At 44.3% G+C, this 16732-nt stretch overlaps 1 protein-coding gene across 13 annotated transcripts in view; it reads right to left on the bottom strand.

The window, feature by feature from the left end:
- The window catches only part of rapgef1b (Rap guanine nucleotide exchange factor (GEF) 1b), a 47616-nt gene that overhangs the window by 12216 nt on the left and 18668 nt on the right, over positions 1-16732 (bottom strand). For 3 of the 13 annotated variants that reach the window (XM_067575094.1, XM_067575100.1, XM_067575102.1), the window contains exons 2-12: positions 9981-10126; positions 9160-9338; positions 7203-7359; positions 7003-7091; positions 6753-6911; positions 5378-5428; positions 4722-4836; positions 4413-4599; positions 3751-4272; positions 2932-3134; positions 371-532 (exon numbers count right to left, since the gene is read on the bottom strand). In XM_067575094.1, the coding sequence (XP_067431195.1) occupies positions 371-532; positions 2932-3134; positions 3751-4272; positions 4413-4599; positions 4722-4836; positions 5378-5428; positions 6753-6911; positions 7003-7091; positions 7203-7359; positions 9160-9338; positions 9981-10126 (1970 nt within the window). The remainder of the gene's footprint in view (positions 1-370; positions 533-2931; positions 3135-3750; positions 4273-4412; positions 4600-4721; positions 4837-5377; positions 5429-6752; positions 6912-7002; positions 7092-7202; positions 7360-9159; positions 9339-9980; positions 10127-16732) is intronic. The other 10 variants (XM_067575101.1, XM_067575103.1, XM_067575104.1 and 7 more) reach the window with 7 other exon arrangements.

The following is a 16732-nucleotide window of genomic DNA, read 5'->3' as shown; positions in this document are numbered from 1 at the left end:
AAGTGACTGCACACACATGACCGCAGAAAAGCACACATTAATCACACCATATGTAATGCCTCGGTTAAAAAAAAACAACAACACAACAACAACATCACACTGTCAAAACAAAACGCACACATGGATGGGTTGATGAACAAAATTAAGGACCACACAGCAACCAAAACCACCGAGCCATGAGGGATGGCCACATCAGGACCTTAAAAAGGAGGGGGGCGGTGGGGGGGGGGGTAGATGAACAGACTGTTTCACATATGGAGCATACACAGGTCAAGACGCCCCTGGACCAGTCCAGGACCACACAGCACCCACGCCAGAGAGTGGAGGATGGGAGGGATGGGGTTAAGGTGGTGGGGTGGGGGAGACTCACCGTGGGTGTGGTCAAGGATGCTTGGCCAATCAGGTAGGAGTTAGAGACGGACATGCTGAGGCCCAGCCCAGAGCCCGCCTCCTCCATGGCCGCTACAGACGGCTGGAGGTGGCAGGAGAGAGAAGAGGAGGAGGAGGAAGAAGGGGAGGAAGAGTGGGAGGCCTGAGGAGGAAACAAAAAGAGAAAGAAAGGTAGAAAAGATAGAAAAGAAAAGGGTGATGGGGTTAAAGAAAGGCAAAGAGGGAAAAACAGGGTGTTAAGGGGAGGAGGAAGAAAAGAAGAAAAAAAAAAGGGGGACAGTTGATTACTCTAGTAAGCAAGACTGAATTAGAGCAGATTTAATCAAAGTTTAGCAGCAGAGTAGTGAAGTCAAAAGTGGTGAAAGCTGAGGAGGATTCTGGTGGCTGAGCTGAGGGGCATCAGCTCACTGGCTGCAGATATAAATACCAGAGAGAGAGAGAGAGAGGACTGACTGAACAGACTACTGCTGTTCAAGTGTTACTGAATTATCTACTGTTATTATGATGTTATAGTCAGGACTTCTTCCTAGAAATCCTTAATTACTAGAGGGTCATGTGATCTGCGCAGGTCACACACACATATATTCATGTCTACTGTGACAGTCCAATAAACCTTCTTTTAATGTCCTGAGCTTTAGGGGCTTTAGGGGAAACCAGGCCAACTAGCACACGTTCCAAACAGGGCCAATATGACCTGCCCTGTTTTTTTTTTTTTCTTTTTCACCCGTTTCCTTATCCACGCTGCAGCTGAAATGACTTTTTTTTTTTTTTTTTTTTTTGCAAAGCCGTGTAAAGTCGCCAAAGCGTGTAAGCCTGGAACATGGGTTTATGGAGGAGGCAAACAGGCTTATTCCACTGGGCCACGAGCTCATCAAGTCCAAAACATGAGGCCAGATTAGGGCCTTTGCAGCAGGAGCAGAGATGAGTGCAGTTTGACTGTACGCTCAGACAAAAGAATGATAAAAATAACAGCTTCGAATGAACAGTTGTGCTAGCAGAAAGAGGACAATGGACAAAGAGAAAGAAGAAAGACTCTCTCCGAGGTGGCCTGGGTAGACTGCCACTCAGACACAAAGTCTATTTTCTTTCCTGGGCTCTGATACATCTAGCTATACCCCGGAGGAGAGAGTGTCATCTGTTTACTGTCTGCAAATGTACTGTCTTCAATATTGCTACAAAGCTTTAAGCCAACCACAGATCAATTTGTCACTTCCGAGGATGTATGGCAGGCATAAGTAAGGGAAAATTTGTTTTTTTACTGAGAATACACTCTCATATGTGACAATCTGGCAAAACATGAACTGTCTACTGATTTTTTTTTTTTTGGATTTGATCATCAAAGGTTTCATTTTAAACTCTCCTGATCTGTGGGCGTCTGGCCCAGATGAATAGGTTCATCCTGTACTATGACCAATCCTATCACTTCTCTTCCTCTCTGTCCCCATTGACTCTGTCAGACAGTTGTCTCAATTAACCCAGACGCCGACCCAGATTAAGATAAGGGGACTGAATCTGATGCGGGACTGATAAAGGCTAGTCTTATCTCCCGCTAACAACCAAACACCTCCATGTGCGCTCAGACGTCTGCTTTGCTCGGAGAAACGATGAGGAAGAGAGATAGATAGAGTGAGTAAGGAGGAGGGGCCGAGTAGGTGAGAGAGATAACAAGTTGATAGGAGGCTAGAGAGAGATGAGGATTACCGCTGGAATGTACTTTAACCCCAGAATGCGTTCTGCATTTTTCACAGTCTTTGCTTCCCAGCCTGCATAACAGTATGAAGACACTGGGAACCGGCACCGAGCTCCGCCGCAGAGGGATGTTTATATTGTTCATGTGTGAAACAGCTGTGGCCGGTAACCTTGTCCTCACAGCACTCTTTGTCACATGATCTGATAATAAATGGTGTAATCAATGAAGACTCGACAGCCTCAAACGTTCTATCCGAATTTAAGGGAGATGAACTGAACAATTTCAGAAATTCAAATTACAGCTTTGTCCACACGGTCGAAATTACTCAAAAATGTGTTTTTCCTTCTTGTTCCTTCAGTCGGATGTTTGAGCTTCACTGTGCAGGATGATGTATGTGCAGAGTTTGACACTAGAAAGATGTTTTCACATTAATCTGCTGAAGAGGGAAAAGTTTCTCTGTTCTCACTGAAGATTTTGAGTTTAGGGTGTGTACCTACAAGTATGATTTGTGACATCATAACATTTGTGGACCCAGCGTCCAACAGTGAAGTGGGAGGCATCTTGTGTCCAGCAGTTCGACTTTTGAAATGAACAATATTTGCATATATTCTGGAATTTTTAATGAGGGAGAAGGAGAAGATGTAATTTTTTTTTGTGGAAAAACTATATTAGACACAAATCAATACTCAAAGTAGAGTATTTTATATGCATCTTAAACATGTCTGGAGGGGATCTTTAACAAAGCTAAACACAGCAAACAACACTTATATACTTTATTTCTCATCAATCCCAGCCCCAGTTAGAGAACATCATGGTAAGTGGTTTGGGGTCCTTCATGGAGGGTTTCTTACCAGTTGCCTTTGTTTCGGGGGCAACGCAGGGGGCAGCAGCGGCTCGTGGACTGAGTCGGTGCTGCTAAAGGAGTCGTTGAAGCCGTAGACCTCCTGGAAGCGCTTGTTGCGCTGCTCGTAGATGCTTTCGCTCTGTGGCATCTGGTAGAAGACGGAGGGCTGCGGCTCGGAGTAGTCCTCCACAAACTGCATGTACTGGAGGACTGGAGGAGGGGGGGAATGGATTAGCTTACATAACATTTATTGTTCGTCTTGCTTAAGAGTTATGACTTTGAACTCGGCTAGCTAAGCCGAAAATGGTCTGGACATTTTTCAAAAGCGAGTTTTGTCCTCTAAATTAAATTATTCCTCACTTTTCGTTTAACTGACTTCAAGACTGCTGTCTACATGCATGTGGTTATACACCAAGAAAAGTTGTTTCAACAAGCAGGAAGGGCTGACTGTATGGAATGACATAATACAGTAGCTTGAAAGGAAGTGATGTAGCAGGCGTGTCAGGAAATGACCAAATGTTGCCCTTCGTGCCCTTGGAGTCGGACGCATTGTAGCACATCCTGGTATTCACTTCCTGCCTCTATTCACAGTGGAATATTTCCTTGACATAAGCTATGCTTATGATGACAAAGTGCAGCCAATGTCCCTCTGTCCATTCCTAAATCAACTGCATCCCTTCCTTTATTCCTCCCTTCATTAGTGTCTTTGTCCCTTCCTTTGCTTCCCTGCCCTCTATACAGTCATCTCATTTAAAGGTCTTCCTTCTTCCTAGCCTTCATCGCTTCCCTCATTACGTCCCCCGGCCCCACCTTTCCCCTCACTTACTGTGTCTGCTTTTCTTTTCTGGCAGCGGCGGTGGGCTGGCGGGAACATCTGCATTCTCGCTAGCGATGTACTGGGCGACGAAAACGCCCCCGTTTGTCTGAGGCATGGGTGAGATGGGTGTGAAAAGGGGGAATGGCGGTGTAGGGTGCAGCTCCTCTTCTGACAGGTTGTCATACTGGGAGGGGTAGCGCTCGTACAGCACCCTTGACCCGTCGGGGAAGGATGCTGTCTGGGTGTTGCGTCGCTTCTTCTGGGGCAGGGCGGGTGGTGCGCTGATGCGGGAGGGCTGTAAGGGATTAGTTTGATTGGGTTGCGGGCTCCAGTACTCTGGCGGTTGCTGGGGTGGAGGAGCACTGAAGCGGGGATGTGAGGGATGCTGTCCGGGGACCGGGGAAGAGGACTCGCTGTGAGACTCAGGCAGGGGACTCAGGCACCCTCCCACCGGTATTGGGGGCAGGTTTTCCCCGGCTGACAAGTCCTGGTGGAGGAAGTCGTAATCGGGGTCGTAGTTCTCTGTGTTGTCTGAAAAGGTGAAGAGAAGGTACAAATTACATTTATATCATCAAACCTTCACATTTCACCCTCAACTGGGGTGCAGCTTATTACTAGCACCTTTACAGTAGAGAAAATGAACACATTAAGGTTCGTCTTCGTATTCTTACCGAGCGTCTCGCAGCTGGTGTTACGAGAACACTGACCACTGTCCTGCTCCATGGAGGAAAGCTGTTCGTCAGACTTGCTCAGCTTCCCCATGCTGCTGCAAGGAGACAGGCGTGGAGAGTCGCCTCCATACGACTGGCTTCCCCCGGAGAAACGCCTCTGAAGGAACTCTTGCTCATAGTCCTGCTGCTGCACAAAGAAAGATATTTTTCCTAGTTCATTTCATGTACATTGTGTTGATATAATCTTAAATCAAAAACTGAAGGTATCCAGCAATGGACCATAAAGAGATGAGATGGGGTTAAACTCACCTGTCTGTGGACGCTACAAGGCAGGCTGGAGCCTCGGCTCATGGGGGCGACCACCGCCACCCGTGTAGGCGAAGGGGCTGATTGGCGCTTCTTAGGGGGAAGGGCTGGCGGAGGACTATTGACGAGAGAATAAAACAACAGGAATGTTGGATGTTTTTGTCCATGGGGCAAAGTCAATACGGACAATCAGGCAAGACACACTTTCTCAAACACGTATGCACACACCGATCCACGTAGGAATAAATGAACACCCACATTATCATCCCTCCTAGAGAACGGTGAGATGAAAGTGAGGGTGTTTCATGTTAGCTTCTCTCAGCTATGACATGAAGCTGTCCTGCTTGTCAAACCTTAATTCTCTTAGTGAGTTAATACCAAGTCAAAATGGGGACGAAAAAAAGCGGCACAAAAAGGACCATGACATGGAGGCCAGCGAAAAAGACACTGCAATAGGTCAGTCACACACTCTCATGCACTGGACGGTCTTCTGATTGGATGAGTAATTCTTCAGGGAATGCCCAGGACGAAAACAAACGTTTTGGGATAAATGCAACCATGCAACTCAAAAAAACACTTTCATCCAATCCAGAAGCTTCATGGGAAAGGCTAGGGTGGGATGTTATAATGGAGACAGATGATCCTGTGAGCTGACATACTTCTCCTTCTGAGAGGGTCTCCTTTGGCCGGCGTCAGCACTCAGCTGTGCTCTGAGCCCAGAATCCAAAGGGAAACCAAGGATGAAACAAATTGAGAGAGACAGCAGAAAGAGTAAGAAAGGAAAAGACAGACCAACAAACAAACCAAAGTCTGCCATACATCTAAAGTGTGAGTGTAGTGAAAGATTTTAAGGAGTCTGGAATTTTTTTTTTGGATTGATGAGGCTGCAGCTGGATCTCATGAGGAAGGACTATCAAACTATATCAGACAATACACTATACAACAAAATGTTTCAGAATCAGATTTCCATAAAAAGGTCAGTGAATCAGTGAAAACGAAAGAAATATACTGAAGTTCCCCTCGCGTACTCATATCCTAAAAGCCTTCTTTATTTCCTCATTACATATGTGTGAAACATTTTCAGAGTTAATGTTTAAAAATAAGCTGAACTAAAAGTGAAAAAGCTGTGTTGAATAAATGCAGAACGGACACTTCTGCTTTCTACAGTGCAAAAGGTCACGAAAGAGCGTTTTCAAACCTGCTTTGTTTATTCCAGTTGAATCACACTTGTTCGTTTTCCTCCTCGGTGTGATTCATTTGGGCAGATCTGAACACAGTAATCGTACTTGGAAGCAAACCAAAACGTTAAAGACCGAGACCCTTTGAGGAAGTGTCAACGGGTCTCGGTCCCGAATGAATTCTGGAGTGCTTCGTGTTGTGATGGGGTCGTGATCCGACCTCGATCCGACCCAATTACTTGGCGTTCTCTGCAAGTTTTCAGCTAAATGGCTCCCGTAACCAGGCGTGCTTTGCATACTGGGAGGCAGATGAGTGGAATCAACAGCTAGCAGCGAGCTGGAGAGTGAATCGAGGTCCTGGACTTTGCAAAGAAGCCCAACAAAGTACATTGCGTTTGGCCAGAGGACCTTCTTTAGGACCTCCTGTGTTTATGTTCTTGCCCCAGCCTCGGACACAACTAACCACTGAGTGGAGCGAATTTTCTCATGTGGCTTTTAGTGATACATTTTGCTTTGCTTGTATTTTACTGTGTGAAAAGAAACCGAACCAGCGGGAAAAAGCACCAAGTTTACCAACTCATCCACTGATTCAGACCAGAGCGAATGAACTATAGGTTTGAAAACACCCTGAGAGAGAAATATTTTAAAATCAACAAATGAGGCTAGAAGAATGAGGCCACAGCACTGTCAGAGGAAGTTTTAAGCCTCAGCGAGGACTGAGAAATTATAGAATTGTATTGTCTTGTAGAATTAATATTTCAGTCCATAATCCGTAATCCAGCAACTGTCAGAAAGCAACTCTATATAGAGAGAATACAGAATCTTCCCCCTGCGGTTGTAGTGTGTGCATTCTCACCTGAGCTCTGCCATCTTGGCTTCAGGAAGGGGGGGTTTTGGTGGGGCTACATCCTCATCTGGTATGTCAGAGGCGGCCTCTGCAGGAATAACTGCCGGAGCTGTTTTATTTGAGACCTCCGGCTCCCGCTCTATCAAGGGCATCTCCGATGGCACGCTGCTACACACATAGAAGCTGTGTGAGTGAAAAGAACTACTCCGATTGTGTGAATGGGTATGTTTGTATTCCGCTGAGCACACTTCATACTCACCTCTCTGCCGTGGTAGCAGGTGGTGCTGGTTTGTTAGGGGTGGTAGGTGACGGCTGCTCCTGTTTCTCGATAGTCAGCTTCACCAGTTCCTGTTCACACAAAACGCACACAGGCAGCTTGAGTGCCTCCTTCAATAGCAACACCGCAGGGGGACGGGTGATACTATCCACGACAGTTTCTCTTATCAGCCAAGAGCTTACCTTTACTCCATCCAGCACTGCTTTGATGACACTCGTGACGGACGCCACGTTTTCCTTGTCCTCCAAGTCGATGCCATCAAGCATCACCTGGTCTGCCCAACGGATAAGGTTGGCCAGACTCTGGTACACACGGTTATGGCAGGAAGACAGCGCAGAACTGTTGAAAGGGTGTGAGAACAGGGTCGGAGGGTAAGAGTAGAAGAAAAAAAGGATTGGCGGGGGGTTGGGGGGGGGGGGAAGCAAGAGAATATGGAGCAGACAGACAGGACATGATGTACAAGAGGTGAGAGAAGGTGTGGAGACCAGAGGTGCAGAAAGGAGAGTGATTTAAGACGACACAACAGAAGGGGTGTGAAAAAAAAGCGATGGGACAAGCACATGTTAGACTGGAGGTGAGAAAAAAAAAAAATCACATAAAAACAAGAACACATGAGACATTTCCATCTATCTATCATCTAATAAAGTACATATTCAGAGGGGTATTTGTTGGGGAACTGCAGGTATGTCTGACTAGAGGCTTGGGGGTTGGGATAAGCCTGCCTGCGGTAGTGCTGACAGGGGAATGTACTGTATAACCACACAGGGAAGAGGGGTGTTGTTTCTGCCTGTAGTGAATGATGCATTCAGGCCCAACACTAAGGTGTGGCAAAGGCCTGTAGCGACATGCTGCAGTTGATTCACAGCGCTGGCATATCCATCCAGTGTCTGTACACAGCTTAGTCCTACGGTGAGAGGGAGATGAGTCTAGCTACGGGGTTTAGAGGAGGAGATTTGAGGGATGGCGGACGGTTGGAAGGTTACACTGGAGCTAAGTAGTGACCAGTCAGTATCACTAGATATTGTGAATAAAAGATTAACCTCTAAACTTTTGGCAAATAAGCTCTTTTATCAATGTAACTGCCTAGACAGCAGGTAGGAGTTACACCCACTGTTGACCTAGTTTTCTGACCAATATTGATTTAAATCACTGCAGACAATCTAACACTATATAGTAAACTGTGCATGTTTAGCAGATGGAAAAAAAAGCTCACTTCACTTAAAAAGAATTGTAGCGTTATTAACACAATAGTAACAATGTAAAGTAGCTTATTTGCCAAAAACATCTGGTCTGCCCTTCAGGAGAAGCTGTGAAATTAGTGGCGGTGATGTTCAACTTGCTGCTAGGAGTCTCAGGCTAAAGCTAAATAGCAAACTGTGATCTATCGGGGGGGGGGTTTGACTACACGGGGTCAAATCTCCAGAGATGGCTGGCTTCTCGATGTTGCAGCAACAATCCATCAATCGCTTCTAAACACGGGAGCTGTGAGATACAAAATCTGTCACCTCTGACCTCCATACCTTCTCATCTGTACTGACGGATGGGGAAAGGCACAAAGACAAAGAAAGAGAAGTTCCAACATGTCTTGACAGTCCAAACAAAACTAGCAGCTAAGGTTTCTTTCACAGAGAGGGTTTACTTTAAACGAGGAGGAAGTAAAAACAAAGTCATTTTTATCAGTTTAATATATCTGAAAGGTAAAAATCCATGCCTCTTCCTTGAAGGTAACATTCCTGATAACGCGTCACGCTGACGGTGATTAACATATGAATGGCATTTTAAAAGGCTTCAGGCAACAAATCCACACACTTCCAGGAAGGCTTGAGGTGACGGATGTCATCTGTTGCAACATATTATCAATCCTCACAAGCTGTCTACATCATACTAGTGCTGACACGTCCGGCATGCATACCAGCTATGTTAGATATTACGTTAAGAGGCAAGAATGAAAAGAATGAATCAACAGATGGTTGTGAATTATTACATCTATCGGGAGAAAAGGATTATTTTCAAATCATTTCTATTCCACCACATTTCCCCAAAAAACTGAAGGATTCCTGGATATTTTTTTATGCACTAACCTATTAAATATTGACCTAAAAATTTCACATCTATTGTTTTATAAAACATAAGACTCACCTGTGCTGTATCCGGGCCTCTACCTGAACCAGAGGCAGGATGGCCTCCAGCACTTTGCTGGCCGAGCCTGGAAGCATCTCAAGCACTTTCTTCTCCACGACCATTTTGTCCACGATTGTCTTGAAGTAGCGCAGGGCACTGACCACCTCCTTCTCATGCTCCTCCAGCCGACTAACCTTCTACAAAAAAAAAAAAAGCAATAACACAGTACGGTGCATTAGAATTGTGCTACAAAACTACTAATGATGATGATTAAATCCTAACAAGCTCTTTGGCACCAGTTAAATAATTTATCATTAAACAATCTATTTTGTATCCTTCACACAAGTTTGGGCTCTCCACTTTGGTTCTATTAGTCCCATGATCTGCTCGCAGTCAGCCCGCAGTTCAAAGCAGCGTCTATCATGGGATGCAGCTTGGAGCCATCTTGGTACTACAGCAACGGCCTCTTTCAGCTTCTCAAGTCTTTCACAGCAGGGCTGCTGGGGAATATACTCATTACACCAAAAGCCTTAAGAGGGAGTGGAGGAGTTCATTCAGGAAACAGCCCAGTTCCATTCATGTCTTTATAGTTTCAGACACCTGCTGTAGTACAGCCAGCCGCCACAGCGACTGGGGAAGCTGTGGGAACCAGCAGGGAAACTCTTGCACACACACGCAGACACAATGGAATATGGGAGCAACAAAACGTTTGACAGGAAAACAATCGACTCACAAATAGGCAAACAAACACACAGAATAGGTGGGAAAGAGATGTATTTCCCACAATACACACATACATTTATTTGGCTGCACGCACGCACACACACACACACACATACCTTGTTAGCAGGTTTCTCAGTACTCTTGGCTGCTGGCTCGGGCTGCAGTTGCTTGCCCTTCTTGGATGGAGTCCTCTTGATCTTGGGGGAATGGAACTTGTCCATCAGTTTCATGGTGAAAGAGGACAGATGGGACCGTTGCGAGTCTATGGATAGAGAGAGGGGAGACAGAAAAATAGTGGTCAGTCAAGGAGGAGCCATTCTCAGGGGAGGGGAGCGGGGAAGAAGTGAAATAATAACAGATGGCGAGAGCACAAAATGTTACTCGTCTGAAACTATGCAGGAAGTGAGTGAGAAAGCCAGCAAAACACCAGAACGAGACTCATATTTTTAAAGAATGGAGACCACCAGAGATTTTATTATTATTATTAAGTATTTGTTAGATCCACATTTCATTTACTTTTTTTTTTTTTAGCTCCCAATCATAAATTTGCTAGACAGGCGTAGTCAAAGAGCCTCTTTCAGCGGCGCATTATGTGCACAGATGTGTGCCCTCACATGTGCGAGAGAGATGAGGACAGAGCAGAGGAGTGTGATTATAATAAAATACTCTAGTTAGTGCTGAGATGAAAATTGCTTTATGGGACATAATTGAGAGAAGCTTCATAATAGAGTAATTCAGCAGAATTTCTGTTGAGAGTGCCGATAGCATCTGAAGAGAGAAGACCTCCACTCCCGGAAGAATTGACTGTTCACTCCCTGCTTCCCTTCACCTCTCCTGCTCCCTTCCTCTCTATCTCCTCACCAAACTGAAACATGAGATAAATACTAATAACAGCAGTGGAAGCCTGAGCAGGAAGCATGGGTTGTTGTTGTTTTTTTTTTTTTTTTAATCAGCAGCAAAATTACACCTCTATCTGCTGTAATCTCCCCCTCAGCTCGATGACAGCGGGATCTGGCATTCCACGGCCATCAGCGTAAAAACACTGAATGCTGAATAGCAATCAACAGCAGGAAAAACACCACCAGCTAGACTTCCAGCCGGGCAGCGCTTTCATCTGCACCATCGATCCACATGCCTCGCGCATATCCACCCTACTGTTCTCTCTCTCCAGCCCTAATCCTCATCATCCCTTACACCCGAGCGAAAAAGCCAAAGTTCGCTGAGGCAGCCAAGGACGACTGTGTGTCTCATTAAAAACGTTGACGACGAGAACGCTTCCAGTTTCCTCTCCATACTAATGTATGTGATGAGGCATGCGTGACCTCTCGGGATCTTGTTTTACACTGGAATTTTTAAGAAAAAAAAAAAAAATCTCAATGGTGTGCAAAAATAAATGAATATATCAGCATTCTTCAATTACTCATGGCACATAGCTGATTCAATAAACTACTGGACATGTATCTCATGACTATTGTGTCACCTTTAATTTGCGTTTGACCTAGTTCCTAACATCCAACATCACTTAACAGGCAAAATTATTTTCCTACATGAGTACATCAGCTCGTGAAAAATACTAACTAATTTTATGAGACATGTGCAAGACAGATATAGAATATTTGTAAATTTCATTAGTATCGCAGTTATGTCACTACAGACGAAAAACCACAGTGTGACAGATATGGCAGCGTTTTGACGAGGTGTTAAAAATTGTTTGTGTGATAAAACATCAGCTAGTCAGGTGGGCAGGACTGAGGAGGAAGAGAGGAAGACAAACAGTTCATCAGTCATAACAGTGTCTAGACCACAGATAAGATGCACGTAGGGAGGTGTGACGTCACCCGTTGGTTTATTTTGGAGACGGTTTGAAGCCTGAGTCGCTGCTTATGGTCGGTGCCGTCTTTTCAATTTGGAGCGAAGACCTTCCAAATAAGGAGTGCCGGGTGTTGCCTTTCACACTCTGGAAACAGGCCCCAGTATCTCAGACTGAAGCTTACTGGGAACACCAAGTGGTGTACACTTGAGCCAAAATTAGCTTCTTTAGCTAAATTAGCTACCATTAAATTTACCACAAAATAGTCTGACTCAGTGTGAGCCCTGGAGCTGGGGAGAGCAGCAGGCGAGCGGACTGTCAATCATAGCTGTCAATCAACTCCCACATGTCTTCGAATATTATGAACGGAGCAATAATTTCCAAAATGACCACCAGCACAGTTATTAGAGGGGCTACATTTAGCGATTGAGACTATGTTGACTTAGCATGTCTAGAAAGAAGTTTATGCTTTCAAACATTGGAGTCAACTGGAGCCGGGGATCTTTTGTAGCCAGCATCCAGCTGCCGTCAGTGGCATTGGCTTCAGCCTCAAGCCGTGGTAGTTGCTGCTCTGACTAGACACAATGAAGGCCCCGCAGAAGGCCAACAACCTGCTCATCTCAACAGCTGTCTGGATCAATAATCTGTAGGTTAGCCACAGGGGATACTGCGCTGCTTCAGTGCACCTAAATACAGAATGAATAACAGCGAGGGCTGACATTGTGTGAGGATTTTTCGTAGCCTGAGGCTACACATACCTGTGTTAGCCAGTTTTGCCGCTAGGCAGGATGCTAACCTGGCATGGTTCCACTTTACAGCAATGTGTAGAGCGAACCATATGCTTTTGATTGCACAGCAGCCTACATAAGATTTTAGTCGCAGATAATGTTTGTTTGATTCTGTTTGACCCTGCTGCCTCATTATTACTGGCATACGTACAGGGACTGTGGTTAACATCACAGTATGCTGGATCCTCTCGCTTATTCACAGCTTCAACGGGCCCAGAAGGACTATGTGCGAGTTTACAGCTGCATCCCAGCCCGGAGTTGAGAAGCAGTGACATCAGCACAATGACTCACTGCCGTGATCGATACAGCTGGCCCTCAGACATCATTGCAGCCCCCGTGGCTCAGCTGTTTATCATGCACACGGGTGCTGGTTCCCTGTCTCCTCTGCTCCCTACTCAGTTCTCTACCGCCTCCCTCTTTCTGTTCTGAAAACAGAAAGCTCTCTCCCCCCCCCCACCTCCTTTTCCTCTCGAGTTCACTGGAAGTCTGGCTCAGCAGGGAAATGACATCACCAACAGAAAGAAATGAACGGAGTGAAAGAGAGTAAGTCAGCGGGGGGAAAGAGAGAGAGAGAGACAGAGAGAGAGAGAGAATACAGTGAAGTGCTCTGTTATAGTCATGCAGGCCTCCCTCTCTCTCCACCCTCCGCTCCTCCACCAGAGACGGGCCCAGCCGTCCCTCCTGCTCTCCACAACTGCCTGCCTTCCTGCCACTGTCCCGAGTTATGAGCCGGTGATGTCATCGGTTGTAATGTCTCTCACATTGAATCTGACTAGTCATGGACTGCGTGAAAGAGTCAAGAAACCACATAGTGAAAACATTTTTCAGGATTTTTTTTTTTTTTTTTTTTTTCAGCTATCCAGGCCTCAACGCTCTAATACATCTGCAACACATTTTCATATGCGATCTTAAATTTTTTTTTTTGGTATTTTTTACTGCCTTTTAGAGATGCAGTGAACAGAGAAAGGTTGGAAATAAACACCTCATTCCAAGGAAGGAACAATTCATTCGTAACACTTTTTCCTCGTTGATTCTTGCTAGTTGTAACTCCTGAATTGACTCCCTACTCCTTTAAAAAATAAAGTTAAATACAGCAGATGCATCAGCCTGACAAACAGTCGAGTGTGGTTACTTCTTCTGCACTTTTCCCATGACAACTGAACACAAGTCGCCTGATCTTCACTATGTTAGAGTCAGAGTACAGCGTGATGGGTTTACAGTTCTGTAATTACAGTCCCTGTGAAAGCCCTGATAATAAAGTATTATATGATAAACTGTTCATGTTTGTTATTTTTTCTAATTTGGTATTTGTAGCAAAAGTATCAATTATATGGCATGGTTTGTTGATGTTGTTGTGAAGGACATGCGGAAAAGAAAACAAAATCAGAGGAATGCGAAAATCTGTTAAGAATAAATAGGGAAGAATTTCGCAAGTAAACACTTTTGGAGGCATTTAAATTGCTTAAACACTTTGCCGCTCTGAAAAAGCCTTGGGGGCTTTTAAAAACAAACACTCTAGTTTGAACAAAGCCTGGGAGAGTTCTCGCACAACTCTGTAGTATAGCAGAGTCCCCAGGAGCCTTACAGTCGCTGGATTGTCTTGAAGCTTTATTACACAATAAGCAAATACAAACACACACACACACACACACACACACACACACACACACACTTCCAGCTCAAACACGCAGTTGAGGCAAGTGTGTGCAATACATCTTAAATGGAAGTACATGTTTCTCATTTGTCAAGTTAACTGTGCAATAACAGACCTCCGATTTAATTCTGTTGCAAATACTTTAAACATATACCAGCCATCCAGGTTCATCTATTATCCTCCCTGGAAATCTGACCAGTTCGGGATTTCCCCCAAACCAGAGCAAAGCCACAACAGCGCAGGTACAATCCCTCCAGGCTATCGTAGTTCTAAATCTGTATGTTTAACATTTCTACAAAAAAAAGTCCCAACTCATTTTACTTTCTAAACATGAACAGGGATTTTTTCTGCTTTCACAAAAATGTTTAACGTGCCTTTTCATCCCTGAAGGTCTTTGAATAACTGCTTTCTAATAAACTACATTTTTATTAGTGTAACGGTGTGTTTTTCCCTTTACACTGGAAAGGCTTTATGAGCACAGGAATGTTGATTTCTCTGTTAATATAAATCGTGTCAAAATTGCTTATAATCTGTTATATATATATGTTTTCTGGGGGTGGGTGTGGGTGGAGGGGGTGGGGGGGCTTTCCAACTGCAAATGTTGTAGTTATGTGGCGTTCGTCTTAACCAGTAGGATACCAGAGCATCCTGAAATTGCTCATTTATGCAGCAACTGGTTGGTTCTACTTTTTTTTAGGATTTGGGGTTTGCTTAAATGATTTCAGGATATACTGAAACAACAAAATAAAAAATACATAAAGACAAACAAAAATTCTGGACTTCAGTAGGAAATCCCAGGATCCCAGTTGCTGGTAGTGATCCTGACAACACCACTGATGACTGGTGACATATGAGCGTGATCTGACTGAAGAACTGACAGGTGGACAGATTGATCTGGTTCTTGTTGAGTACAGGTGTGATCTATACAGGACAGCTGGTTGCCCCCCCCCCCATCCTTAGAATAGGAGGAAAACAGAGTGGCGGGATACACAGGAGGCTGTGCTTAAGGTTACACTCACAGCTGTCACCTCCTGCTGAACTCCCTCAGAAAGGGCTGCTCAATGAAAGTGTATTGAGTGCAAGCCATGCGTATATGGACTTGTTGAGCCTGCAAAAAAAAAAAAAAAACTGCAGCAAGGGTCACAAAGGTGGGTGCCAGCTGTTGAGGAGGGAAGAAGGGAAGGCAGGGGAGAAAAAAAAAAAAAAGTCTCCGTACAGGACACAAAATTATGTTTGAATCAATCTGCTCCAGAAAGCAGGACAGGACAGTAAACATTAGTTGAAATGATGTGTGGAGAATGAATGTCCCTGCTGCTCTACTGACTGCACGGAAAACTAAATCTGCGAGAATGTGCACACACATACTGCACACTGGATTTACATTTCATTACTACATTCTAGATAATTAATTTTCATGCATTTCTTTATTTTTATCAGTGTTAAGCACTCTATGCTCTTTGCTTTAAATGGTTATACAAGCAAAAGTAAACATAACTAAGAGTCTGCAGCCTTGCTAGTGGCTCTGTGAGGCTGTATTAGGCGCAGCAGCTAAATTCTAACATTAGTATGCTAACATGCTCACAATGACAATGCTAACATGCTGATGGTTGGCGGATATAATGTTTACCAAGTTAAGCATTTTAGTTTATTGTGTTAGCATGCTAACATTTGCTAATTAGCACCAGACCTAAAGCACAAAGGCTAATAGCAATGTCATTAGTTATGTAAGTATTTGGTCATAATAAAAAGTATTGGACAATTTAAAGTCCCAGTAAAGAGTATTTGAGAGATTTAAATCAAATCCTTCGCATTTGATTGGACCGCTAAAAGTGGGCAGGACTTAGAGTTTAGCGCTATATGGAGCTGCAGAGCGAAAGTGGACTACAGAGGACTGTTGGCTCCATACACACCTCCCTCACCTGTTGTTAGATCAGGAGGAGGATGAGGGAGAGATGACTGAATCAGACCTCAGCCACATTGTTCTGGAAATGAAAAAGCTTTTGCCCAATGATATCCAAACACACATCTCTTCCCGTATTGCTCTGTTAGCTACTACAACAAACAAACGGTGACGTGTGGTTTTATATGACCAGTGTGGTTAATTACTCACCCAAAGTCACATCTGATTCAATTAACTTTTGGAGACGCAGAATGAATGCAGAGTGAGTCATCCAACGTTTGAATCCGTTTTACAGCAAGAGAGAAGAAAGGGATTGTAAAAATACTCCAATACTGATTTTTTTTGACATATATTTGGCATATAACAAGATAAATGAACAATTAACACAGGGACACAGGATTAAAACTGGGAAAAAGAAATAGTGAATAGTGAAATATTTCACTGGATAAGTGAAAACTCTGACCAAAGTTATGAGGATTCATCTGTTGGATATTTGTCCCAAACTTCATTGTATTCCATCTGATAGTTGTTAAGATATTTCACCAAAAACCAAACATATCAACAGTGGTGTCTTGTTGTGGTGCTTGAAAAAGTCAGGGGACCACCAAAGTCAGTAGGATTCATCCTCTGGGGACCATGAATATCTGTACAAAATTTCATGATAACTCCTCCAATAGTTGAGATATTTTACTCTCGAACGGCCGCTACAGTGACAA

Source organism: Thunnus thynnus, chromosome 19 (assembly GCF_963924715.1).
Source record: "Thunnus thynnus chromosome 19, fThuThy2.1, whole genome shotgun sequence".
In the NCBI taxonomy this organism is placed as follows: Eukaryota; Metazoa; Chordata; class Actinopteri; order Scombriformes; family Scombridae; genus Thunnus; species Thunnus thynnus.
Note: the sequence above shows the minus strand (reverse complement) of the source record. Positions and strands in the feature narration are given on the sequence as shown.